Raw genomic sequence first — 27,993 nt, 5'->3', positions numbered from 1 at the left:
ACTCTTCTGCCTCTGGCAGCCAGTGCTTTGTGACAGTCCCTTTGCCAACACTCAGTGCATATCTGAAGTACAAAAGGGATGCTAAATGCTGGTTTTGTTCTTTCCAACAGGGCCAATACTGTGACATCTGCTCCTCTGCAAACAGCAACAAGGCTCACCCCATCACGAATGCCATCGATGGGACAGAGCGCTGGTGGCAGAGCCCCCCTCTCTCCCGGGGGCTGGAGTTCAACCAGGTCAATGTCACATTGGACCTGGGACAGGTAAGCCAAGTCCTTCTTGGTTATGCTGTAAACCAGGCTGGCAAGGACCTGCCCCTCTGCTTCTGAAATCCTTCAGGGGTCCTTGCAGGAAGGTGAGATTAAAACCTGCTTGTTTAATGACAGGGAAGGAGGATCTGGTTAAAATACAGAAGGAAAACCTTCTTATCTGTGTGTAGTATGAAGTGCAGTCTGCTATTTGCTGTTACTGTTCAGGTTGTCTCTAAATACTGAGTCACTCATAGAAACCTTTGCAGGTGCCATTGCCCTAAAGAGGGTATCTACCTCCTGAAGGGGCATGGTTAGCAAAGCTTCACCCCAGAACAGGCAAACACAGCCCTGAGGAGTTTAAGGTTGTGCTGTAAAACTTTAACTGGTGCATTTAAAACTCTTTACAAACAGCAAGTCGATCCCCAAAGCTCTTCCTATAAAAGACAAAGGAAGACAATGGATGCTTGGTCTCTAATGCTGGCAAGTCAAAAGGAATTAACATTGTAATAGCACTGTTGCCAGCCCCCCTGCCTCTATTCATTCCTGTCCCTCTGGAAATGGGTTAATTCTCTCTGATTTTTCTGGGCTTAGAAAAGGCTCATTTGTCTCTGCAGTTTGTAAGGTGTCTGACTCCACATTTACAGCCATGGATACCTGGCATGTATTGGTGGTGATACCCTGTCAGATGCCTCAAACACACACTTTAATCCCCAGGATTGTCTCTGATCCACTCCCTGCCCTGCTGCAGCACTTGCTTGGAGCCCCTCAAACACTCTCCACAGCTTCCCTCCCATGAGTGCCAACTCTGAAGCTGTGCTGTACACAGCACCAGCAAAGCAGCTCTTAACGCCCAGGGCACATCATGCGTCGCATAATAGCTGTGTGGGCAAAGCCTCCCCGGAGCACACACACTGTGCTGATCCCGTTAGCCAGCGTAGGTGGCATCTGCTGTGTCTCTTGGAGAATTCCCATATGGCAGGGGTGTGCTGAGTTGCTTGGACTCCCTCCTCCCACCAAGGGCCAGCCTGGAATGTGGCTCTCTGATCGCTCACTGCTTCTCTGGAAGGGGAATTTCAATGACCAGCTTCCCTTGAGAGCTGCTTCTCCTCTTTGTCCTTCTCTGTGGCAACTTCTGGCTTTAGGCCAGAGCTAACAGCACTTGAAAGCTGTTCCATTTGGCTCACCTGGGGATATGCAGGCTTCATAACTGCAGTGCTGGGGGCCAGAGCCTGGAATGGTTTGGGGGGCTGCAGTACTGTTAAAACCGAGCTGGTGTAAGTTTGCCATCTCTCTCCTCTCCCAAGCCTCTGCATTTGCTCTGAATACCCTTTGGGATAGGGTTGGCACCAGTTGTTTCACCTGGTGGGGAGGTTCTCTGTGCTCCCAGAGCTTCTATTTCCCCACTACCTTTGCTAAGTAAGCAGTTGCCCAACTGGTCTCAACAGGAGCACAAACCTAAAGCTTCAGCCCATTTTAAGTGGCTTCCTCTTAATACATGCCCTTATTGTGTGTAATTGCTATAATAACCCACTAATGCTCCCAGTGAGAGGCAGTTCTTCGCTTTTCCCTCCTTTGTGTTGGTAGGTTGGGCAATAGAAACATTACAGCATCACTAATTTCCTCCTTTTGAAGGTTTGAGGCTGGTGGAAAGGATGGAAGATGAAAAGAGGAACTTGTGGGACCCAGCAGGGTCTGCAGGGCAAGTGCAGGATGAGGCCAGGATAGCTGGCAGCCAGGCTTTGCACATTCCTTGGATACCTGTGAAACAGGTAACACCCTCAAAGGCTTGTCTGAGAGCAAGGCTTTTCTTGGCAGGCAAACAAGGCCTCTCCTTGCTCTCTATGACCCTCTAGGGAGCTCTTGGACCAATTCAGATTTAATTGAAGGGACTGAAAGCTTTTGTCCCTTTGGGGGGTCATGAGTGCCTGGAGCTGATGCATAGTGCTTCAGCAGGGGCTGGCACAAGGGGTTATGGTGTCAGCCCCCTCCTTCCCTGCTGCCTTGGTCCCTTTAGAGCCGTAAGTACTTCATTACCAGTTGGAATCGGGTTTCTCCAGCATTTGGCAAGTCTGTGGCAACTGGGAGAGTGGCACTTAATTAAGCAGCCTGTTGGTCTTTGCTTTTCCTGGCTGGGAGCTTGCTCTCCTCGCAGGGATGTTAAAATCCTATGGGAAGACGGGAGGGAGGCATGTTCACAGCCAGCAAAGAAGCTAAAGAAGGGCTCAGGCTGGCCACCCAGCTGGTGTGTGTGTATTAACCACTCACATCACGTCATCTCAGTGCTAGCAGTGGCCTAATCTTAACAGCTTCATCAGCAAGAGGGATCAGAGCTCCCACCACGGCATGGGAAGAGATTGTGGCTGATTATCTGCTGGAGCACTTGGGTCTGAATTGCTCCCGCTGGTGCTGTGTCTGTTCCTGCCTCCTTGGGGTGGAATAGTTTTCCTTTCTGGAATCGGTGGGGGAAACAGCTGGAAGAGAAGGAAAAGTCACTTGAGGTTTCCCATGTCAGACCCAGGTCTGAGCACCAGAAATATGGCAAATGGCTCCAAGGAGGAAAGTTAAATGGATTTTTCTCACTTTTGACCTTGTGCTTAAAGCTTTAGTGTATTTAGGATGAGTGGCTGGGCCTCTGCATGGATGTGCTGCAAATTCAACATCACAGCATCATGATGAAGCACGGTTCAGGTTTTGGAGGGTGGAAGTGGGAAAGTGCCTCTGCTGCAAAGGGGCTTTGCAGGGAGCAGAGGAAAACATGGTTCACTGCCACTATGGGAATTGTCCCCAGTGATCCTGCTGTGATGAAGGGCCCCAGTGGGTGGAGGGGAGGAAAGGGTGTGATGGAAGAGTCTTTTCTTCTTCTTTTTTCTCTTCAAGAAGGTCATTTGAGTCAGAGCTGACAAAAATCAGGAGGCTGAAGGAAACATGAATGACTGGAATCCTGCCAGGGCCTGACATCCTTCTTGCATGAAGGTGAACCCAGGCCAGTGCTTCCCAGAGATGTTTATGGATAGTTTGTGCATTATGGTAAACTCTGTGAAGAGGAATGCTTGCAGTCATGCAAGAGCAGGAGCTTCATGCCAGTGCTTGCTCGAGGTTAATGACTGCAGTGTGAAGGTGGCTGGCTAGCAGCTCCTATCTCCCCCCATCCCTGAGCCTGCTGGCCCCTGTGACACTGGAGAACGGCAGGAATTCAGACTGAAGCTTTGCAGGGAGTTTTGATTTACATCCCAAAGGTATTTAACTTGTCAGTGCTGTGCAGAGGGCACGCAGCCTCCCCTGCACACCAGCAATTGACACCTTCATCCATTCACCTCTGCCACGGAGGAGAGAAGAGAAACCTCCTCCTTTGGAGAGCTCCAGGCTGTTGCTGCTTTAAATGCAGCTCCCTTTTGGATTGAAAAGAAGGGAAAGGACCAGGATTGTGAGGCCAGTCTGAAGGTGTGTTCCATAGTCACTGCAAGATGTGTCTACGAAAAGGAGTAGATCAGTAACTTCCTGGCTGCCTTGAGAAGTAGCTTTTGAGTTTTCCAACCATTACAATGGGATCTGCCAAAGTTACCACTTCTCCTGCTTCCATTGAACTCATTAACTTCTGCTTGCCAGGCTCTTCTGGCTCCAAAGTCAAGGTCTTCATTAGCACAATACACACTGGATGCTTCAGCCCTTGGCCAGCAGGCTGCTATTCTTTCAGTGTGAAATGTCTCTCAGAGGGAGGTGGGTGTTTTTCCTGTGGTGCATTTCCAGAGCATAAACCTACTTCCTTTCCTTCTTGCACTGCAAATGTGACCCCTTGGGTTTGGCTTTGCACAGCCCTTGGATGTGGGGGCACTTACAGGTTCTGTGAACGTGGCTGAATGCCTGACTTGCATGGACAAGTCAATCCGCTTTGTGCGAACTGATTTCTTGTTGGGGATGTTAAATTCCTCCTCATTCTTGGTAGATGTGGGCTGGGTTCTGTAGGTGAAAAGCTACCTGGCCTAATGCTAAAGGAGCACCACTGAACCACAGCATAACACCTTGTGTGTCAGGGTGCTCTGAAATCATCTTTCACCTCAATTTCAAGCCTCCCACTTATTTCCATGTAATTGAAATAGTACTGGAAGCTGCTGGTGGAGATCTGCAGGAGCTGTCTTTGGAAGGCAGCTGGAAGGAAGGAAAACCTCACAAAGCAATGGGCTGAGGTTTACCCCCCTGCCCCCCAGCAAAAGCCTTCAGCACACAGATAAATCTGATGTTTATTCCCTGGCTTAACTGATCAGAAAACCCTTCTTGATGAGTAAACCCATGAAATCCCAAGGGCAAGCTGATGGTGGTTATTGAATGGAGCTGCTGTCCTGGAGGCTGCTTTCCCTACACTTGGTGTGGGATAGGGGCAATGGATCCAAGAAGAGTTTTTCAGCTGAAATCTAGATAGATTTACCTCTTTCACCTTCTTCCTTTTGCCCCTTTGTTTCAGTTGCTCATTGCCTCTGAGTGATGTATCTGCTGCCTACATGTCCCTCTGAGGCATCCTTGTTGGTTCTTGTTGTACCCAGGGGGAAACTTGAAACGGATCTCTTCCTTTCCTTCCCCTTGGTAGTAGGGATGTCTTCCATGGTGTTTCCCCCAGCATACATCACTGGTAAATGCCCAGCTTCCGTTTCTCCCAGGGCCACAGGCTGGCTGATCTGCCTGGTATGTGTTTCATGGAGCACTGCAGGAATGAGTGGAGGTTTAAGACCTTTTGTAGGTAGTTCTGACTGTTCTTGATTTCTCTTGCTGGAAGGACTACTTGGTCTCCCCTGTGCTGGGGCACCAGTGTGGGAAAGGGGTAGGAGGGCTCAGTGACATTTATTGTGAGCTTCTGCACCTTCAGTAAAGGGCTGGGACATAAAATCCCTAACAAAGACATTCTTTCTCCAAGTTGTTCTCTGGCTCTTGGAGCAAAAGCAGCATTAGGAATAAAGCATCTTAAGCAGGCTGAGCAGAACTCCTTGGTTTCCCCATCTGAGCCTTCAGCCGACTGTGTGGAGTCCTCTGCAATGCCATAAAATGCCCTCCAAATGCAGATCCAGATCTCTCTTTGTCCATCTGCAGGCTTCAGGATCATGTTTGCTCCATATGAAGTGCCCCTTGAGCTCTGGACAGTGCTGCTGTGTTTTAACATGGCCAGCAAGTGGAAGGAGATGCATGTTTGTAATGCTTCCATGGGAAAGGCAGGAAAGGTGCCCTGGGAGAGAGTGCACTGGGAGCTGGTGCTGAGCCTGGTGTATGGATCTTCTCTGCTCTCCCAATATGTGTTCCCCTTTATTGTTTGAAGTATCTTAGCTTGTGAAAGCTCTTCTGTTTCCTTCCAAGTTTCATCTCTGAAGAAAAGCAGCTTTTTCCTTCCATCTTTTTTGTGCTGATAATGGAGATTTTCACCTATGCTTGCCCCTTCTCGACCTTTCCATGCTTTCTGTCAGCTCCCACCGGATTCCAGCTCCAAGGGCTGCGCAGGAGCCACTCAGGTGAGCGGAAAGGGAGTGCCTGGCTGTTAATCAATGGGGATCTGTCTGCTCTGGCAGCAAGAGCAGAGCAAGTCAGATGCCAGGTTCACTTCTGGATCCAAAGCAGGCAAGGCTGAGACTTCTTTCTGCTTTGTTACTACTGCTCTTGGTTGTTGCAAGGGGTAAGATGTGTGGAACATCCCTTAAGGTAAATCATGGGTGACACACGCGTTTTAATTGTGTTATGTTTACTGAAGTCCTGAACCAGTGCTGCTTAAAATCAGTTTTGCAGGGCTGCAGTGATGGTGCTTCACTTGTACCATGTCCTCCCCAAAGACCTGCCATGGCTCACGTCTGCCAGGCTGCGAGCACAGTGGAAGCAGGAGGCTCTGCACACATCGCTCAGCACCGTGGCCCCGAGGAGGGCGTTTCTGTCCATCCTTTGCATTGTACAAATGACCCTTGTGCTTCAACAGCTTCATCTCCCCAGAGGCTGTGCTTGCTCTGCCCAGACCTGAACCAGCTCTGGAGAATTCAGGCGTTTAAAATAAGCCTCAGCCTCCCTCCCAGACAGCTCCAGGTAATGACTGATGAAAGGATAATTGCCCTGTTCCCAAGAAGTGCGTGCGAGATTCCCACTGTCATTTCTCCCCACTTGCTGTTGCCTGTGTTGCGATGAGGAACAAGGAGGCTGATGGTGGTGGTGAGCTCCCCCTTCCCTCCAGGCTGCCCCTTCCTGCTCAGCTCCCTGGGATTCTTCAAGGATTAGGAGAAAGCCTCAGGGAGAGCAGGAGCTGGGGAGAGGTCAGGTGAGCTGCAAGCTGGCATATGGGAGGCTTTAGTGTGTAAGGAATAGCTGGAAGGCAAACTGTGCAGTTTCTTGCTGTTCTGCTGGGAAGTGGCTGCTTGGCTGGTAAACAAGAGCATGAATGTGTGCACATAAAAGTGCTCCAGGGTCAGCTTTGTCCAGCCTGTTTGTGGTTGGACCAGGCAAGCTAAAACAGACCCCATCTGTCTGGGTCAGAGTGTTGTGTTTTCCTGCTCCAGGTGATGTTACAGGGAGCGTTGTGTGGAGGTCAATGAACCCAGTGGAACAGGAGGGATTCACAGCTCTGATGTGGAATGTGATGGCAGCTGAGGGAGTGGGTTATCTTCTGTGTTTGGCTTGCCCTGTCTCCAGAATGGGAATACTGCATCTGTCTCCATCGTTTTGTGTGCACAGCCTGTGTGCTGGAGCCTGCAGTACAAAATCATTTGTGGAAGAGAATGATTTCTTGAGTCAAGCCCCCAGAGAGCTCTTGGCCATGTGCAGCCCTTCTCCTCCATCCATCATCTTCCTCAGCAAGTGCCAGCACCCATCACCACCACAGGGTGAGCTCATGCCCTCAACACACACCCAAGTGTGCGCTGCTGGTTAGGAGCCTGAACGTCCTGCTCTTGGTGTGACCCAGGCATGCTGGGAGACACCCTCATCCTGTGGCATTGCACAGCACCTTCAGTTCTTGACACTTGTCCTGAGCATGGAGGAGCCCCTCAAGTGGGCTCTTCCTGCTTCCTGAGGCAGGTTTCCAGGAGCCGTTCCTGCCCTCCGGAGCCCTGGCTCAGCTATGTCCTGGCTCTGATCCACCCGGCTGGCAGGGAGGATGCTACATACACTTCTGAACATCTGCCTAGTCAGCTTAGAGAAGCCTCTTTCAAGCCTGTTCTAGCCCCCTGCACCTTTCTTTTGATGCTTTACCAAGCCTGGCTCTGCCCTGCTTTCATCTCTGCCTTATCCTTTTATTAGAGTCATAAATGTGGGCCTCCAGGCTGTGCCCAGCCTTGATCCTCAGCAGTTTCCTGTTTTCTGGATGCAGTGCTCTTCACATTCCAGACCTCCCCTCCTATGTGTGATGCCAGGCAGTGCAATAAATAGTACATTGCATCCCGTTTGATAGAAACTAAAAAGGAAACCAGTAGGAAGACACAAGATGAGGCACGTGCCTGGTGTGATGGGACAGAAGAGTCTTGCCAAATGGCTTATGAGCAGACTCAAGATCAGTGGCAGTTAACTGGGGAAATGTGGCCTGTTCACACAGACCTGGTAACTGAGTTTCAGCTTCTGAAGGCATGCTGAGGATATGGATTGGAGAGACTGGAGCAGGGACTTGTCATAGCAGGAGATGCAGGGAGGAGGACAAGGCCTTTGCACTTGGATGACTGCACAAGGTGAGGATGGTGCAGTGGTTTGGGGCTGCTTTGGTTACCAGACTAACAAGGATGGGAGGAATGATGATATTTTATGCTCCACAGAAGGACTTGCCAAACATGAGGTCACTGCTAATGGAAGGTGTGTCTGGATGGTGCCAGCTCCTGTTTGTGCAGCACAGGAAGCAAAGTGCTGGTTTTCTCCAAGCATCCCAATCTGGCCTCATGGGTGCTGCTTTGGAAAGGCAGCACCTAGAGACAGGGAGAGCAGAAGTGGGGCTGTGGTGTAGTTTAGGGCCTCAGCATCCACTTCCTTCTCAGTCCTCTCCTGAAACAGTTCCATACATTCTGTAGGTAGACTGGATATCACCTACTTCATGCAGGTGGCAGGGGCTGGCAATTGCTGCTGCACAAGGCTTGCTGGGGCTTGTCAGTCATTGCTCCTGGAGGGCAGTGTTAGGGTGCTTGTTTCACTGTCTTGTCCTTCCCTCTGTGGAATAACAAAGCATTCATGGGAGCTGTGAGACTCCTGGATGTGGCAGGAAACATCATGCTTCTTGTTCCCAACCACATCGATCTAAGAAGCTGTGACTCAGGCAGCAGGCTTGAATTAGCCGAGCTCCTAGTGCAGGGGTATGTTTGTGTTGTGTGATATACACTGTTATCTGGAAGTTAGAGCAGCTTCCATTAGAGTAAGTTGCCTTTACCCTAGGAGATCTCAGTGATGGCTTTTACTGTACCTATGTGTGCTGCAACCCACATCTTTGATGGAGCAGACCTACTGGCCAAGCCTGTGTGTATAACTCTGCCCTTGTTGGTGTGCTCTGCCTGAGAATCATTTTGCATCTTCAGTTGGCATCCTGATGCTTCTCAGTGCTTGTTTGCATAACCCATACAGTGACAAGCAAACAGCCAAACCCTGACAGTTGCCACTCATGCTTTTAGTAGCTCTTTCCCGTTTCTTTGCCTGCTTTGATAGCTCCCCCTCTCACACGCTCAGCTGAGCTCTGTTTATGGGTTCCTATGAGTTCCCATCACTGTGGATGGGAGCATGCCCTGTGACCAAGAAACAGTTGGCATGCGTCCGTAGGCATCTCTTGGATCTAGTTAAATGCACATGATGCCAAGCACTGATGGGAAGGGGAAAAGAATGGCTTTCTGGTATTTGCACTGAGTTGCAAACTGTAAACACAGGCTCATGACTGCAAACAGAAATCTCTGTCATTGGCTTCATCATGACTTCACTGTTGTTGTCCTGGCTGTTTGCTGAAGCTGTTCCTTAATCCTTTTCCAGGCTTTTGCAAAGTCTGCACCCACTGCAACTTTGTGAGCACGAGGATTTTGGCTGGACTCCAGGCTGGGCTTAGTTTATTCTTTACCAGCCATTGCTTTCTGCCTTGGAACAGGTTTGCTTCAAGTCCTTGTAAATGGGACTGCAAATACAAGGGGCTCTTGGGGTATTGTGAGTGAAACCCTGTGTTCTTGTGAGCCCTTGTGCCTGAACAGCAGCAAGAGCTGCCGCACAAACACTGTAGCTGCGGATCAGTGCTGGTGTTAGCAGTGGCATTGGGAATGTTAATCCCATTGCGGCCCTGGTATGTGCTGCTGTTGGGTCAGCTAACCCAGCTATGAATGGCAGTGTCATGGTGGGGAGACCTGCTGATAAATGCTAACGCAGTGCGTGGCTGTGACACTGATTTTGAGATGAATAAACCTGCTTGCACAGGTCGGGTTTGGCTTTGTTGAAATGTGCTAACAGCCGTGGCTCTAAACCCGCTGGTATCAAGGCTTGCAGGACCCATGCAGGAGAACTGCTGAAAAGTGATGTTGGGGAAATGTTTGGAAGCTTGGAACGGTTGGGTTTGGTGCAGGGAGCCAGTAAGTGGTGCAAGGGAGGTTCTCTTCCTCTTGGAACTGGGCCTTTGTGTGGGACATGAAGCTGCTGACTGATGGTGGTCCAGAAAGGCACCTGCCACCACCTCTTGGACCTGGGAATAGACACAGTGGAAGTAAGGAAGACAAGGAGTTGAGAGCAGAAAGGAAACAGCATTTGCCACCTCCTGGAACTGGGTTGAGAAGCACACAGAAGTGAGACAAGAGCTGGAGCCTCCATACCCTCTTCCAAACCGAGCAGTAGGAGTTAGGTATATACTGCTCTTGATGCCAAAGGGACTCCTCTGAGGTTTATGTAAGTCAGTCAACTTTGGCATTTGGCCATAGAAAACGAGAAGCCTTTCAGTGACTTTGGTGGCAAGCTGAGACCTTTCGCTTTGTGCCAGTTTTTAGCTAATTCATCATCTTCCGTTTCCTGCCCTCCTCACCCTTCCCATGTGTGCAGGTTTGTGACAGGATATCCACTCCATTCAAGGGAATGGGGGAAACATTTGCTCCTAGCGTGGCCAGTTGCCAAGGTTGCTTTGTTCTCCTTGTCACTGAAAGGACAGCCCAAGGAAACCCTCAGACTGAAGCTGGCATGTGGCTTGGAATGGATTTCCTGCAGCTCTGGAAGTATGACACAGGGATTTTTGTATTGAATCATTACTACTTTTTATCCCATAAACACAAGGAAAGCGAAGACCTGGGTGGGCTACAAGCAGGCTGGCTCTGAAATCCTGTCTTTGGGAATTGTCACAGCTACACGAGTTGTGCTTTGTGAAGGTTCAATTGAGGTTTGGGAGGGGTTTAGGTGACTTGAGAGCTGAGCTTGCAGCAGGTCTGGGTTTCTGGGAGAATTCAGTTGTGTGGTTAAGAGGAGGGTCACCCCCACACCGTTCAACATGCTGGTGACCCACAGATTGCAGAAGGCCTTTTTGTAACAAACAGGATGATGGTGGCAAGAAAAGTGGTGAATTGCAGTGTCTGGGTTTTACCTCCTTGCTGTGGCCATAGCAATGGTGTCCAGGGCTCTGGGGTGATAGGGTTATGGGCTGTGTAAGGAGGGTGAGACAGCCCTTCCTTGGTGAAGGGGGTAGTGCAGCAGACTGGTGCTCTTAACACCCTGTTCTGCCTGCTATGCCCTGCAAGACAGAAGGTTTGACCTCTGTCATTGTAAGTTATGTGGCATTTACCTGTGTGCGTGCTGTGTTGTGGTGGCATCATTACATTGCTGTCCCAGGGCCCCAGAAACTCACACATCTAATTCACTGTTGGCCACAGAAGGAGCAGGAGCTGTTTCAAGTCTTATCCAGTATCTAAAACACAAGATCCTATTTGTATCCTATAGAAGTGGACTTGAGTGTTTCTTTTTTCAGCCCATGATTTAGCCAAGGGCTTCCTAAATAGACTCAGCAAGGCTTTGTCAGCACTGACAAGGGTCTTACTATAGCTCTTTTATAGTATTTTATTATTTTTAGTACTGGCTGGTCATGGAGCAGGTCCCAGATTTGTACAGCTCCCTTTGGAGAGCCCATCTCAACAAGCTTGTGTTCCTAGCTGATGGAGCTGTGCTTGCAGAGCTCTGGGTTAAACCATCCTGCAAGCTGCCTGCAGCAGAAACCAGGACTCCTTTGTCTCGTTTCTTAATTTCAGTTATAAACTGGCCCAGGAACCCCTACAAATACTTAAATTGTCTTGTACAATGAACCTGGATTGGTATTTCTTGCTGTAATTTAACTCGTATCTTGTACAGCTGGGAACATTTGCTCTGGATGGTAGGAAGGTCCTCTTGACAATGCGCTGTGCTTTGGTGAGTATGAATAGTGGGCTTTTCCACCCCCCTCTCCAGGTTTCTGAAGGCCAAAGTCTTGAAAGAGCTTAGAAAGGCTGCTAAAGCTGTGCTGATAAGATAGGCAGCAAATGTGCTTGAGAGCCTTACGTAGGAACAAAAATGTCCAAGCTGTTTGCTCTCCCCTTTACAGTGTGAATGAAGAATGAATATGTCTTATTAAGGAGCCTGGGGAATTGTGTGCAGAGTAAGGGCTACACTCAAGTATTGTTCCTGCCTGCCTTCTGCTCTCCCTGGGGCTGGCAGCTGGAATGCTTGGTTCAGATTTGCTGGGTAGGAGACTGGTTTGGACTCTGCAGAGTCCCTGTGGTTGCAGTTTCATTGCTAGCAGGCTGCCATCTGCAGAGGGCCACATCCATGGAAGATGTGTTGGATGAACTTCATCAGACACTGCAGCTACTGCTTGAAAACTCCTGTTTAACCTCCCAGGTAAATGACATACCTGTGCTGTGCCCCCACCCTGGACACATGCCATTGCACATGCCCTTCCTTCTTTCAGCAGTGGTCTTTCAGTGGTGTGTGCTTACACACCCAGACCTTTAATCTCTACTAAATCACAGCTTTCTTAAGCCCTTGTGTTTTCTGTAGCACTCCCCTTATCTCTGTTCCTTCTCAGGGCTGGGCAGTGGGAGCAGGGAAGCAGGAGGGGCTGAGCAAGCTGTGAATGTGTACTGGCTCTGCAGTGATGCTGTGTGGCTTGGAGCAGTGGGAGCACCTGTAGGACAGATGGGGTTTCCCAGGTTTCTGGGCAGCTGGGCTTTCTGCAAGGCAATCATTCTCTTTTATAGTAGGATTTGTGTGTTTGTGCAGCACAATTTGCAGTTTCTCATGTGGCTGCCAGCTTATGAAAAGGGTCTGAAAACTGGTTTGAAAGTTGCTGTCAAATGCTTGCATGGTGTTGCTTCTGCTCTGTCCTCTTTTCCTTCTTTCCAACCATCAGAATAGGGATACTCTGAAGTCCTGGGAAGTGCTTTCAGTGATCCCATGCAGACTATGGGACCAGTTAGCATACGCACCTTTGCAGCCTGGTGCTGGGACAGGGCTCTGCTGTCCACGTTGTCAGTGCCTCCAGCCAAGCCAGGACTGAGCAGCCCCATGTGCTCCACTGTGCCTTTTGGCCACATTACCATCATCTATATGGACAGTGGGGCTGGTGTCCTCGTGAAATTACTGTTCCTGATGAGAAGTATTGTGGCTGCTTCTGTTTTCTTTCCCTTTTCCTATAGTAAGTGTTCAGCAGTAGCTTCACAGCAGGCAATCACCTCCTGGTAGGCCCTAGGTTCTTGATGATCTTTGTGTGCATATATGTGCAGGTGTATGTAAGTGTGTACATTCTATTGCCTGCTTGTGGCTGGACCTGCAGAGAAGACATTGGGTTTTATTGCTGCTACTTCAAGAACATCTTCCTTGCTTGTGCATCTGTTGAATTGGAGAGTGCTGAGCCTGAGCTCTGCTTCCCCACAGCTTTCTCTTCTGCATGGGGTTTTACCCACCATAGTGAAGGGCAGCAGCTCCACAACTCACACCACCTTTGCCTCATTTTGTAGCTAGAGCTGAATGTCTAGGGCATGGCACCAAGACTTTCATCTTCACATGCTGTTTTGAGGGAAACCAGTGCAACGTGGGTGCATCCGGCTGAGGTTTGATGCCTGCTGCGGCGCAAGCAGCAGTGTGGATGTAGATATCCTCTTGAATAATTGCAGATAGTTGTCTAGCACAATGGGGTTTGCTTGGTTTAGAAGGCATCTGACCTTTTCTTTTGCTAAGGCTTTCAACAACCCAATTTACAGCCTTGGAAGGGACCACCCAGGGTATGGTTTCATGGCCAGCAGAAGGCGGAGGGAGGGAGCTCTTCAAAGAGCAGAGGAGGTGAAATTACTACCACAACCCATATATTGATTCCATGAACCATGAGGCTCAGAGGCAGATGCCAGTCTGCTTTGCTGTGATCGTAGCAGAATGTGACCCCTGTCCCTCAGCAGCAGGGTATGGAGGAGATCACCTTTCCCCAGGCAGATCGGATTTCTGGAGGCAGTCATGACGATGTTCCCTGTGCCTGGGAACAGTGCTGGGAGGCTTTGGCTGTGCCTGGGAGACACACACACAGCACATGTAGTACAAACACCCACCACAGCAGCTTCGGAGAGCAGTGCCAGGCTGCATTGCTGTAGCTACCCTGCCTGCGTGAATGGCTTTGCATCCCCTCCTTTGAAGATGACAACTCTCTTTGAAAACAGGAGATCAAGATCTGGTCTCGGGCAAGTTGAAAGACACTATTTACAAATGTTTATCCTGGGGAGTATTTATAAAGCTCCCATTGGGAGCAGTGGCTCCATTAGACTGCAGAGTACAGCTTCCAACAGCATGTGAGCCAAACTGCTCAGGTTCGCATGTGTCCTGCTGAGCAATGCCACTTCTTCCCAACAGCCCACGGTGTTTACATTGCTGTTACACATGGTGCTGCATTCAGTGCTGAACTGCCCTTGCAAGGTCCTTGCCTCTAGACCTGCAGGTGTTCAGCAAACAGGAGTTAAATGGCTGTTCTGAAGGTGTTTTGGGATATTCACACAAGGTTGTTAAAAGCTTCTTGTTAATCTTATGATAGCAGGACATGGTGCAACAGTGCTACTGCTGCTTCCAAAATTAAACATCAGCCCCATGTCCTTAATTCTTGCTCCATGGAGGAGCAGCGTGGATGGAGGCAGATCAGTAGCATGTATCTCCCTGTGCATAGTTATGTGCTCTCCTGAATGGAGAGCAAACCCTGGAGCCCTATGGGGATGAGCTGCTTGTGCCTGCAATGCTGATGGTCCCACATTGCTCCAGCAAGGACACGCACTGGTGGTCATGGCATGCTGAATTTGTAATCCCGTGCTTATGCTGTATCCATAACTAGTACTTGTGGTGCTTTTGCTTGCATTGAGGGGTAATAAATCCCCCTGGTGATGTTTTCTGGGCAGGGAGTAGGGATAAGGGCTTGGATTTCTGCAGTGTTGGGACCCATCAGTTGTTAGGTACCCACACCATCAGGAAGGAAGGAACTGGAGAGGTCTGCCACACTGGAACACTGTCTGGTGCCGGGGCTGGAACAGCTCTGGGGTTTATTTTCCCCACATCCTAACTCCTGCATCTCATGTCTTCAGCGAGACCCAATGCAGTTCAGTGTCCCTGGGGCCAGGACAGGATGTCAGCATGTCCATGACAGAGCTGCCATGGGTCAGGTTGCTGACAGGGAGGAGGGGGACAGGTGCTGTGCCGGCAGCACTGCCGGTGGGAATAGCAACCACCCGGATTGGGAATTGGGTCAGCAGTGTGACCTGGAACACCCTGTGGGGCTCGAGGAGCTCTGGACTGTGCCTCTTCCTCCGGGTCTCTGCCTCACCAGCCAGAAATCCAGTGCTGGAAATGTGAGCAGGTGGATTAGTGCTGCTGCTGGCTCAGTGCTGCCTGAGCACAACGCTCACAGGAGGGATGCTGTTTGCTGCTGGCCTCTTCTCTGTGTGCTCAACCCTTTCTGACCAGCATAGCTGGAGGTGTGTCAGAAGCATCGGTCCTCAGCTAAGCGAAGCTGTTGTATTTGAGCTGGGTTTGTCTGTCAGCAGCAAGACCTGCTTTCTGCAGCGAGGTTACCTCCAAGGCAGGTCAGGAAAGTAGGGCTCTATGGTGAGCAAAGCAAAGCAGCCGCAGATGTCTGAGCTGCGGGAGCCGCTGGGGCTCGGGACCGGAGTAACCGCACGTGTCCGCAGCGTGCTTCATCTTAATGTGGTGTTTATTTGATGTCCTGTTTGTTCTGGCAGAGCCCGGCTGCCTGCAGGGATAGATAAGTGCACGCTGCAAAACAGCGTGAGCTGAATCTGCTTCTCAGTGCCTTGCATTTGCCAGAAGCAGCTCTTCCTCCCAGGGGTTGGTACACAGTAGCCAGGGCTCCAGTAAGGCAGAGGGGGGGAAGAGGGAGAAGGATCTGCCCATCCCATAAGGAGAGGAGGTGACACACTTCATTTTGGAAGTGGCTTTATCCAGAGGAAGGCTTTAGGCTTTGGTTGCCCCACAGCTATGGGAGACTGTGCTGGATGGGCTCTGGCTTGTGCCTTCCGTCTCCCCTTGTATCTACTGCTGGTCCTTCAAGTGGTGTCCAGTGCTTAAGCAGTCTCCTCTGTACAGCCAGCAGTGCCACTGGCACATGGGATGCATCCATGGTGGGGACAGGCAGCAGCCTGCCCCAGAGGGGCTGCCTTCCATCCCACCACAGAGCGAGCCATCAATTTCCTGCGAGCAGTTACAATAACACAGCACGTTCTTTAGGAACAACCCCACGGAGTCCTCCCTCCCAACGAATTCCAACCTGTCAGGAAATTGAGAGGAGAAACATTTTTCCCAGGCAAAGCCTGTCCAAAGCAGAGCACTTCTGTTCTCGTCGGCTGCTCTGGGAAAAGCCATCCATGCATCCGAGAGCAGGGGTTTGCTGGAGCTGTGAGGGCAAGGGGAGATGTCCTAGGGAACAGGGGCTCATCTGGGCCTCTTGTCATTCCCTCTGCTGTGTTCATGCTGTAAAGCTGGGGCTGTTCAGCCTGGAGAAGAGAAGGCTGTGAGGTGACCTCAGAGCAGCTTCCAGTGTCTGAAGGGGGCTGGGTGATGGAGAGGGACTCTTCGATAGGGGCTGTAATGATAGGACAAAGGGTGATGGGTTCAGACTGAAACAGGGGAAGTTCAGGTTAGATGTAAAGAAGTTCTTTACCATGAGGGTGCTGAGGCACTGGAATGGGTTGCCCAGAGAAGTGGTAAATGCTTCATCCCTGGCAGTGTTCAAGGCAAGGTTGGACAGAGCCTTGGGTGATATGGTTTAGTGTGAGGTGTCCCTGCCCATGGCAGGGGGGTTGGAACTGGATGACCTTTAGGTCCTTTCCAACCCAGCCCATACTATGATTCAGGCTGGAAGAGCTGGTCCCAGGGACAGCCTGAAGCTGGGAATGGAAGGGAGCTCACTTGCCGTCCCTGGGCAGCAGGATCATGTCAGCGTCACCCAGAGTGTATCAGGCAAAGAGATGTATGGGAGAGGTTAAAGAATTCCCTGATATTTCAGTGGCTGATTGAAACCATCCTGAACCTTCTGCCTGGGGGAGCTGCTGTGTTTCATTAACTAAAAGCAGCTTCTTTTCATCCTACCGGAGTGGAGCTGCCAGGGGCAGACAGAAAACACGATGTTGATATCACACAATACGATCTTATCAGCTCCTGCCTGTGAATTGTGACCGAATTTAATTGATTCTTTCCCCAGGGTTGGTTGGGGAGGGTTCCCCTTCCTCAGCAAACGAGTTTTCCAGATGCTTACTTTAAAGGAGGCAAAGAAAAAAAGGGATTTTCTTTGGCTACCTTTCCAGCTTCCAGCTGTGAAGTGCTGGAAATGTGGTTTTCATTATGTCCAAGAGAGAAATGTTTCTTTCTTCCAATTGGGATGGCAATAAATATTTCAGAACATAATATGCTGTAGACAAGTGAGTGAGTAACACTTGTTTTCCAGGCAGCAGCATGCAGCAGGTCTTGGCTGCTGTGATGAACAGGCTGGGGAGTCGCTGTGGTCTTGCCTTAACACATGGGCTGTGCACATTCACTTTGTCTGGGTATGGATTCAGTAACCAAGTGTCTGGTTCTGCCTTCAGGTAGCTTTGCATTGATAAAACCTTCAAACAAACAAAAACCAAAGCAGAAATGATCAGGAATCCTTAGCAGCCCCATTGCCTTAACCTCCCAGCGTTCCCGCTGTCAGCAAACACACATTGCTCTTGCAGCACATCTCCAGCCTACGTATGACTCCTTTCTCCTCATCTGACCCCAGAATAGTTGAGTTCTGGAGTGATCCTGATAAGCTGGTAATGGGGCTATTTTGGATGAAGAGGAGGAGGGATGAATTCCAGCTTTGTGGAGTATTCCCTCCTCTGCCAGTGTTGCTTTGCTCATAGCAAGGATGCTCCAGTTTGCATACTTCTGATGAGCTTAGCCAGGCCAGTGTGGCCAGGGCACTTCTACACATGGGAGCATTGCAGGACACCACCTTACTTATTCCAGCTGATCTTAGTTAATTGTGTTGCTGGATCTTAAATCACCCAGCCTGCTCTGTCCTGGCTATGTGTCTTTAAAGATGTCTCCATCCTCTTTTTCTCCTCTGTTTTCTGTGGTAAAAGCCCAAAGCTAAGAAGAAAGCAGGATGTGAATTGACTTTTCAGGCATTTTAGACCTTCATTCCCAATGTGGGAATGCTTTAAAGTCTGTTTTGCCCCCAAAGACTGCAGCATATTTTTCACTTTAATGTTTAATAAGAATTTTTTAAAGGAATTAAAATACCAATAGAAGCAGGAGGGCATAAGCCAAACATTAAGAGAAAACCCTTGAGGATAACATGAGTTTGGGAGCAGTTTGGTCTTGAACTCTGTGGGAATTGGACCAGATCTGTGAGGTCTTCCCGGATATCCCTACATAATTCAGAGCCCTAAAAATAGCTCAAAACTTGAATAGCCTGGATGACCTCGAAGCTGCTTTGCAAGAGACTTGCAGCATAGCCAGAGTAGGTGAACACCCTGCAGCGCATCTGGGCTTCAGAGCCCCCTGAGGAGGCTGTTGGGGCGTTGCTAATTGGATACTGGTCTTCATTAGCATCAGGCTTTGATGGATGGAGCCCTTGAGTTTGCTTCTGCAATGAGCAAATAGTGCTGGGGGACTGTGGCCTCTCTTGGGAATGTGAAGTGAGTCTAAAGGGTCCAATTAAGTCTGTCCAGGAGGGGTTCATAGAAGACCTCAGCACCATGGGTTGTGCTGGCCGGGAGCTGCTGCAGTGATTTATTCAGTGCTGACCCATGGGGACGAGCAGCTCAGCAGAGGAGATATGAGCGTATGCATAAAGGTACTTACAATGGAGCTCTGCTTGAAACAAAGCAGCCAATTTCCTTTCAGCACAGACAAGCCTTATCTTGGGAGATTACGTCTGTCTCGGATGGAGCCTCTGCTGTCATAACCAGCTCTTCCTGGGTGGATACAGGCTTGTGCAACAATCCCATAGCAACAGACTGGGCTCTGGCTGTGCCTGGTGAGGCCTGGTCTGTGTGAGAAGTGTTGGGATGTCTTGGTTTTGGGGTTTTATTTAAACTGGTGGGGGAAAAGAGCTGCAGGGGCTGTTGTCCTGTATGTTGCTGAGCAGGGCAGCTCAGATGCCTTTTGAGGCATCTTGTTGGTGCCTGACTGCTGCTGTGGGACAGATGTGTGCAGATGTGTGCATCCCGTTCTGCTGTCAAGGAAGAAGGCTGCCTGGGATCCATCGTGCTGGTCTGACAGGCATGGAGGTTTCTCTCAGTAGTCATGAGTGCATGTTGTCCATAGAAAAGGTCTTTCCTGGGACATGGTCTCCTCACCCAGATAGAGAAGGTTGGTTTCTCCAGCTCCTTGGGAACACTTGTCAGTGCCCTCTCACAGATACAATTGCAGGAATCAACTGCTTCATGGTTGTCCAAAAAGGGTTGAAGATTGGCTGCTTTGTATCCAAGAGCAGACCATGGTTCATGGTCCTGGAACAAACATGGCTGAGATGTCTTTCCCTTTCCTCCTTCTCCCGTGAGTCCAGTAGGTGCTGCCAAGCTTGAGATCAGTGATGGGCTGCAGGTAAGTTGGTCTGGTTTGACCAGAGCTTTCTTTACCTGTCAAACTGTGCCCAAGGTGCTAGGGGAATTCTGTAGTTACCCTGTCCTCACCAGCTGGGGGAGATTGCTTCTCCTCATCTCTGCATGCAAAACCCCATCCTGCCTTTGGAAGTGTGCTGGATAGTTGGGTTGCCAAAGAGTTTGGACTGGTGTGTGTATATATATATATATATATATATACACACACGCACACACACTTCTTAGCTCATTCGTATTGTTCTGTGATGTTAGATGTTCTTTTTGAAGCTGGGGCAGGAAGAGGCTGGAAATAAGATGACAGCAGAAGGCTGGAGTAAACTCTGCAAGTGGAGATAATGCACTTCCGAGAGGATGAGTGAACTGCCAGGCTGGAAGGTTCAAGGAAAGCTGAACTTCTTGTCTTTGGGATGCTTACTTCTCTCTGCGCAGCCAGCTTGGTTTGCGATGTACCTCAAGCACCTTCTAGTTTAACTGAGACCATCCATTAGATACCAGTTTGTATGTTCAGAGCTGCATGACATGTATATTGCTTCACTGAATTCTTAGGTTTTTAATCTTAGTCCATTTAAAGGATTTTGCTCTTATACCTGGCCTAAATCACGAGATCTCTCATGTAACCTCCTGAGCTTTTCCTCCCCTGCATTCTTGTGCCACAAATCCATCTTGTGATGTCTGACACTTTCACAAAGAGGAGAAGTTCATCACTGTGCCTTTTGTCTTGCTTTTCCACCCTTCCACCCTAGCTTGTTGGGAATTTGGTGTTACATCATTAGGGATTTGTTAGCCTAAGGGAGAGGTCTCTGCCTGTCTGCATTGCAGGTTTCTCCTAACTGCCTGAGTTCGGGAGGTGTTGAAAGCAGAGTGATGATGGGCAGATACAGGGAGCTATGGGAGCTGGCTGCAGGGTCACACTGGCTCCAGGGGGTTTAAGACACTTTCAAGCCAAAACTCCATTCTTGAAGGATGGTTTTGGAAATTGCTGAGCACTGTATCTCATAGGAGCTTGGGATGCATCTTGGGCTGTCTACGTTCCAGCCCAGTTTAGACCCATACTAAGAACCAGACAGACTCTCCTTTGTGAATGTGCCAGTTTCTTTGCTTGGCTTGAAATACCCTACATTAGTAGGCACTCCGTCTTTACTGGGGTGTTATTCAGCCATGAACAGTGTTTGCTGAGCTTAGACATCAGCAGTACAATGTCGGTGCCACTTGCCGTGCTATGCAATTTGTTTCAGCTCTCCCAAGCTGATCTGCAGTGCTCCACACTGTTTTCGTCTAGAAACTGTAAAAACTGATGGCTCTGCTGCTGCATTGCAGAGCAGAAGAACTGAAGTGGTATGAAAGGTCAGACCAGAATTCTTAGTGAGGAGCTGTTTGTTTGGAGGAAGTTGAGGAATTTTGGCCTAGTGCACGCTGAAATTCCTACTTGGTTGTGTGGGAGCTTGGGCTCGGGGCAGGCAGCTCTGCTTGCAAATCCATTGAGGCTTTAATTTAGAAGGATGTGAACACTTTGCATCTTGCAGGCTGTGCTGTGGCTGCCCCAGCCGGTGGTGGGAATCAAAGGAGATGTGCACGAGAGCCTCTGTTATCCCAGCAAAGGTCATAGAGGTGCATGGGCAGAGCCTGGAGGACCCAAGGGCACCAGAGCCTTTGAGCTGTGCGGCGCTGAACCATGGACTCGCACTTCTTCCCAGCTGTGCCCATACGTCTGGATCTGGAATGTGCCATGTCCTAATGACTTGGTTTCATCCCAATTGCTGCCAAAGTCACGGATTCCTTCTATATGTTTTGAAAGCAAACAATCAGTTACTGTGGACACTTTCTTCTCTGCCTGTCAGTGTGTGTGCAGCTGGGTGAACAGTTAACCAGCCTAACCGAGAGCTGTTAAATTATACTGGAAGGAATAGGAAGGATTGGGAGCAGCTCTGAGCAATGACTGGCAAGTTCTTGATGAAATCTTCTCATGGCAGTGTTGTCCTTGGCTGGGAGAGGGATGAGCATGGGCTTTTAATGAGATTCCTTCTTTTCCTTGTGCTCAAGGTCATCGTTTCTACCCTGTTAGGCTGCTGATAAACAGGAGGTACCAGGCAGGGCTGTCACTATAAGAAATATTACAGCTCTTGACTCCAAGCCCATCTGTTCTCTCTGACCCAGGAGAGGATGCCCAGGAGGCCTTACAGACTGCTTTGATGGTTTGGCATCAAACCATCATTGGTAGGGCCTGGGCTGGGCTCTCCTCCAGCCCTGCTCTAGTGCCTGCTGTGCAGTGATGCTCAGTCCCTGGTTAGGAACAGGGACAAGTTTTGCCCCAGAGTTGGACCTTATTCTCTATGTACAGCAAGTAGTCATGATAGATGGGGATTTTAGCCATGCAGGGGTATGCTGTGGCAGCATGTTGTGCCATCCTCTCCTTTGTACGTGTATGTTGTCTGTTGTTTGAGTCTTCCTTTCCAAAGCAACCAGTTGACGTTCTTGAAATGTTGGTTTAAGATTGTTCCCTGAGCAAAGGCAGCATTGGGGTGAGCTGCTCCTGAAAGAGGTTATCCATGTGAACAGGAACACTGGAGAACAACCCACATAGAGCCAAGTGAAATGGACTTAAAAGGCTTATTTGCAGGAAGCCACTGTAGGGCATTGAGCCCTTCATCTTGGCCTGCCCATGTCCTTCCAGGCCAGAGAGGTGCTTGTTCAAGCTTGCTCTATAAGACAAATATTTAAGTCTTATCTATAAGGGGTTACTTTACATTTCTCCCAGCAACCTCATAAGTTGCAAAGGCCATTTCAGCCAAGTGCAGGATATCTCCTAATGCACAGTGAGAGCTTACTGTGGGCAAAGGCCTTATCTGTAAGTGACTAAAGCCTCATCCCAAGGAATTCCATCCATCCCCTTCTATCCTGACCGTATTTTGCTCTGATGTGACACCTGTAGTTACCTACACCCACCATAGGCATCTCTGTCTCCAGTGGTACTTGAGTGTCTGTTGGGCAAACACAGAAAGGGCTTATCCAGGAAGGACCGCACTTGCTGGTGTCTAAGCACAAGCTTGTGTCTGAGCAGGTATGGGTTGATGTGGCAGCATCCCCTGAATGCTGTATGTGTGGCACTTGCTGTTTGCAGCTCCAGACAGGCATGGATTTAACAGGATGCTCCCCAAAACCTGCATCTTGCCCATATCCCTCCATGCCCCTCTCCTTGGTGTCAGCTGTCTGAACATGCAGCATGTCAGGCTCTGCTGCTGCCCCATTGGTGGTTATTTCTAACACTTACCTATCCAGATCTTCTATCCAGCCCTGTGCAGGCCCATGGAGCCACAAGTGATGGCACTGTTCTGCCCTGCCAAGTGCTGCAGCTTTGGTTCCCTGAGGGGTTTTGGCAGGGATGTATGGCACTGGCTGGGGAGGGACAATGCGCACAGGAGGCTGCTGTGAAGATAAAGCAGTGTGTGTGTGAAACTGGACGAGCCAAATCCTTCTCAGAAGTGGTGTTTAAAGAAAAATCCTTTGTGGGAAATGCTCTCTCAGCTGTTCCTTAAGCCAAGCTGCTTAGAGAGGGAACAACAACCATTTGCAAAAGAACATGAGATGTTGGGTGGCTGCTGCTGTTACATCACCGAGCAGGTTTCATGCTGCCTGCTAGCTCTGCATCTGTGGTTTCCAGGTGAGGCTTTTCCTTCATCTCTCAATAAAACCCTTGAGTTTGGAGAGAAGAACTTGGAAACAGGCTGGTGGCAAGCGCAGTCCCTTCCTTGTGCCTGGATCTGGTGCTTGCCTCCCTCCCCAGCCCTGCAGAGGTGTGTGAACAGAGCAGAGCAGCTCTGTCCTCTCCCCTTGGGTTTGGGTTTATGTGTGTCCTGGGCCAGGCAGGGGATGCTGTCACCTGGAGCAGCAGCGGGCTCAGGGCAGCCTCTGCCTTGTCCCAGAGGAAGGTAAGAGCTCTGGTTTCTCTCTGAGAGGTGTTGCCAAACCTGAAGGACTTGTGAGCATGAGTGTGATGAGTTGCAATGGGCTCTGCAGACAGTGCAAGGGGATGGATGGTTGTTTCTAAAGCTGGGCTATCTAAATCTTGGTATAACGAGGATGGGGGAGCCTTATCCTTCAGAACCAGCATGAACAGTTTGGGAAAAGGTCCTTTTCAGAGCTAGAATGAGGCAGGAGCTGCTGTGAGCAAAGGAGGGAAACGGGCAAAGTGTGTTTCAGCTCACACCCATCTTTGTGCTTTTCTGTGCAGGGTTTGTTTGGTCTCAGGGGCTTGAGTATCGTGCAGTAAATGACTGGATAAAAAGCCAGACCTGCTTGGAACTTCTTTCTGCTGCCAAGGGAGGTTGAAATAGTTCTTGTGTGATTGGAAAGGAAAGGTAGGCACACACTTACCAGCAGCTAAACGTGAGAGGTTTTGGACAAGGATTCTGCTGTACCCACTGGGAAGAAATCAGCACGCTATAGGACAGCAGGAGGATGTCAGACTGTTAATGAGTAAATCCATTGCTCCCATGAGAATAAATGATTACAGGCAAAAGATGCAACAAGGGCAGACCACTGACCCAGAGCAACTCGAAGCAAGGCAAAGCTCTCTGGCTTTCCCAGGCTTTCCCACCTTCCATGTGCTTGTTTGCAGAGAGAAAAGGTGGATGAAGAGGTTTGGTCACTTACTAGCTTTAGCTGGGCAGCTATTGCTGGGCAGAGGTGACCTGAGCTGCTTTTCCATGCTGCTGTGGACCAGTATCCCCAACCAGGCTCTGGCCTCTGCCGCATCTTCCAGGTTTGGGCTTGTGACCCCAGTGTTGGGCCAAGGAATGGATGGGCTTGAAGGGAAGCAAAAGCATCAATCACTTTTGAAAGCTTTGAGTTAAAAATGAAGATCAAAAGACCCAAAGCACTTTACACAGTGGTTGTGAAATGGTTCATCTGGGTTTTTTCTGTGTTCTCCACTTCAGATTGGGCTTTGCAGATGTGGTTCTATGATTCTATGAGCTGCTGTGCGTGACCCAGTATGCCCCAAACCGCTGCTGGCTACTGCTTCTGGCCATGCTGTGCGTATCCAGGAGGCCTCATGTGCCCCTGAGAGTGGGATTTATTGCCCATGCACTGAGCAGCACCTGCTCTATCCGATTCTTCCAGGAAATCCCAAGCAGGAATACGGCAGCGCTGGTAACGTTATCCACACCCGCGCTCCACAGGGATATTCAGCAGTGGTTAAGAAGAGATGAACTGCTTTGTTTTTACATGGTGCTATTTAATAAGTCAACACCAAAGGTAATAAATCTGTCCTACGGAAAATTAGAGAGTGGTTTACTATATAAACTACTGCTGTGTGCTCTGGGGCCAGGAGCAGAGCTGCACATCGCTCCTGGCCAGCACTGCCTGCTCGTACCTCTTTGACAGAGGGCCAGACAAGGGCCTCTCTTGCTGTTTGTCCACATGTAGTTGCCAATGTTACAACAATGTGGAACTGACTTTGGTTTATTAAATGTTACTTTGTGGTACCTCAGAGGACTGGCAGCAGGACTGAAATCCCTCACCAAAGAACCATGGGATGTGGCTGGGTCCAGCTTTGCGCTCCGGTTTTCCACGTGTGCCTTCCAGAGTTGGAGAGGTGGGATCGGTGTCTCGAGGGGGAGAATACAAGAGAGATGTGCAAGTTTGCCACCATGTGTTGCTTACATGGATGGATGGATGGATGGATGGACGGACAGAAGGACAGAAAATGTGCTACTCCTCTCTTGTCTCACTGGATTCTGGTTTTACTCCTCAAATCTTTGAGCTCTCACACAGGGCAGTAATTCAGTGTTAGATTTACATGGGATTTTGGTGCTGGATAAAGCTGCCCACTACCCAAACATACAAAAAGGCCTGGAGTGGGAGATGGATCAGATGCTCTCATCTCCATCTTCCTCTGCTGGCTCCAGGACTTGTTTCATCCTTCTAGACACTGGGGCAGCCACAAGTAATTGTTATTAAGGAAAGACACCAAATGCACTAACACAGCAGGAGCTGGATGGGAGAATGTTACTGTCTTCAGAGACAGCTGGTTGCTTATTGAAATACTGTCACAATTCCCTGGCTGAAAACTCATTTCAGGTAAGCCCAGGCCATGGTCAAAGGTTGAGTTGTACCTGGTGTGGTTTTATAGGGCTGAGAGCAAGGGATCTGCTTGACTGGAAACAAGTGTGTGCATCAGATCTGGTGCTTCACCGCCTTCCTCTATAGAGAAGGGGAATAAAATTTGCCTAAGGGACTGGGAGCATAGAGGTTTTTATTCATCTGACTGATAATAGGAGCTAAATAAAGGCTTTGGAAAAAACCCGACCATTTCTCTTGCAATATTAGTTGGGCAGAACTGCACTGGAACTAAACATGGAATGAAAAGTCTGGCTTTTGTGCCAGCTCTATTTTTAGAGTTTACTGCTCCATCTCTGTATCTCTCTGAGGTTTCTCAGCGCATGCACTGGAAGCAGCAATCTGCCTTGATGTTTTCCGGCAGGATCTGATATTCTGCAAGAGAAGGATGTGGGATGGAGCGAGAGGGGCCTGGCCAGATGTGACCCAAATCCCTCTGAATACCAGGATCTGGCTCCTGTTCCAGGATGGGGTTCACTGCGGTCACAGACTCCTGGATGTTGTCGGTGCTCCATGTAGGAATGGTCATGGAGGGCAGTGGGTGTGCATGTTGGCTGCCTTCTTTGTGTCCCAAAATTGCAGTCATGACTGGAATAAAACAGCAGCAGTTTAACAGTGTGCAGCAGCTCTAGCAATGGGTTTGGGTATGGAGCTCAGGAATCATGTTTGGCTTTGAGTGCAGGATAGCAATATCCAAACTGGGCTTCAGCTGAAATACTGTAGCTGACCCAGCACTATCCAGTGAGAAGCCAGAGGTTCTTGTTCTTTCCTGTGAAAAGCAGCAATAAATAGTTGGCATGCTCCCCTGATCTTGGGTATTTAACCCTGCCACTGGGGTTGGGAAGGGGCTTCCAGCTCCCAGCAAGCATGGACGCAGCTCTCCCCAGTGCCCAACGTGTGGACGTGTCTCCCATGACTTCAGATGTCCTAAACCAGCTTCATCGTCTTCCAGCTTGAGAGGGCTCATATGGGTCAGGAGCCTGTGCATGCCCGACCCCACCACTCCCCTGTCCCAGGAGTGCACACAGCAACCAGCAGCACTGGTTCTTTTCTTGGCCGCTGTTTGTGCATTGGAAAGCCCTGAGCCCCAGGCTTGGTTTTGCTTCAAGTCTCAGTGTGCCAGAGCTGACTCTCCCCAGGCGCTGGTTTGACTGGATCATAACCCATGTTCTCCAGAGGCAGGGGATTTCTGAGAGCTAAAAGTGTGAGGAGTTTGGCCATTTCATAGGGAACATTTTATTTCCAGCACGAAGCTGGACAGTGGGGACCCCCCAGAAACTCCAGGGATTCACTGGCTATGAACTTGGAGCTGGTTTTGCAAAAGGATAAATGCAGAAGATAGGGAGATGCTTCACATTTCTAGTGTGTTTGTGGTTGTTCATTCAGGGCAGAGGCTCTCCCAGTGCCTGGGACCAGAATGTGTGCAGGTATATGGGAGCTGCAGTGAATTTTGTCCACCTAAAAGCTATGGCAGATTCCAGCAGCAGCATTCATTTATTCCCTGTAGAATAAAGCTGGAGGAGGGTTTACAGTGGAGAGAAGGTGTAACTGAACTTCACTGGTTGGTGTCAGCCCTGTTTCCATGCCAAGAGGCAGATGTTGAGCTGTGAGAACTGGTCCTGCAGAGGAAGCAGCTGCTTGAGCTGAAGCCTCTTGGGTTTCACTAACAAATAACAGCTCTGCAAGGGGGTAAACAGGCAGAAAATGCTGCTCCTCTAAAAAAGCTTCGTTTCATGGTCCTTGACAGCATGGAGCTTGCAGAGGGGAGGTAAAGCAGCATTTAGGTCTGTTTTTTCTCAGTCTGCTTGCAAGTCTTTGGCAGCAGGGAGCTGTGTTGGGTGACCACTTTGGTATCTTAATGCTGGATGGCAGCAGTCCTTACCAGTGCAGACCCTGATAGCAGTGACAAATCCCGTCCTCCTGGCCATCCACAGCTGGAGAATGGCCTCTGAGCTGCTGTGCTTCAGGATCGTGCAGAGTTCACTCCATCCTGAGCATCTATCTGAGTCCCCTTAGTCTGCCCCTAGGTGTGAATCCAAGTGCCAGCCTGCAGTGGGAACCAGAGCAACCTCTGGTAAGAGGAGAGGCTGCACCAGAGCCAGAGGAGCATCCTGAGCAAGCTTTTGTCTGTGTGTCCTGCTGAGGAGGAGAAAGAACTGATGCCGGTCCACAGAGATGAGTGCACTTGTCCTCTTGCTCCATACCCACACAGCAGCACACAGACCCCCTCAGTTGAATGCCCATAACAAGATGTGTGTTATGGATGACTTGGTAGATTCAAATGTCTCTTCCTTGTCTCTTTTCCCCTTTAACAAGTCTTCCATGGATTGTCAGGGCTGTGTTGGAGGCTTGTTATTAATGCTCATCCTCTGGCTCAGCGCTGTGTGTGGCTGGGGCAGAGCTGAGCTTCAGGCTGCTGTTCTGGCCCCTCTGCAGATGGTCATGGCAGGGGCAGGAGAGCTGAGCCAGGCAGGGAGCCTTCCTTTCCCTGCCCTTGTACCAGCGTCCCTGTGGATACCTGTTTGTCTTTGGGGGGATGTATGTTCATACAGCACCAGCTTTGTATGAGGAGAGATTCC

At 49.7% G+C, this 27,993-nt stretch overlaps 1 protein-coding gene across 2 annotated transcripts in view; it reads left to right on the top strand.

Moving 5' to 3' along the window:
* LAMA5 (laminin subunit alpha 5) overlaps positions 1-27,993 on the top strand; it is an 83,033-nt gene that overhangs the window by 5,700 nt on the left and 49,340 nt on the right. For both annotated transcript variants that reach the window (XM_034066586.1, XM_034066585.1), the window contains exon 2: positions 111-263. In XM_034066586.1, coding sequence (XP_033922477.1) covers positions 111-263 — 153 coding nt within the window. The remainder of the gene's footprint in view (positions 1-110; positions 264-27,993) is intronic.

The sequence above is a fragment of the Melopsittacus undulatus genome, chromosome 10, assembly GCF_012275295.1.
Source record: "Melopsittacus undulatus isolate bMelUnd1 chromosome 10, bMelUnd1.mat.Z, whole genome shotgun sequence".
Taxonomy (NCBI): domain Eukaryota; kingdom Metazoa; phylum Chordata; class Aves; order Psittaciformes; family Psittaculidae; genus Melopsittacus; species Melopsittacus undulatus.
This window is presented reverse-complemented; position numbering and strand designations above follow the sequence as displayed.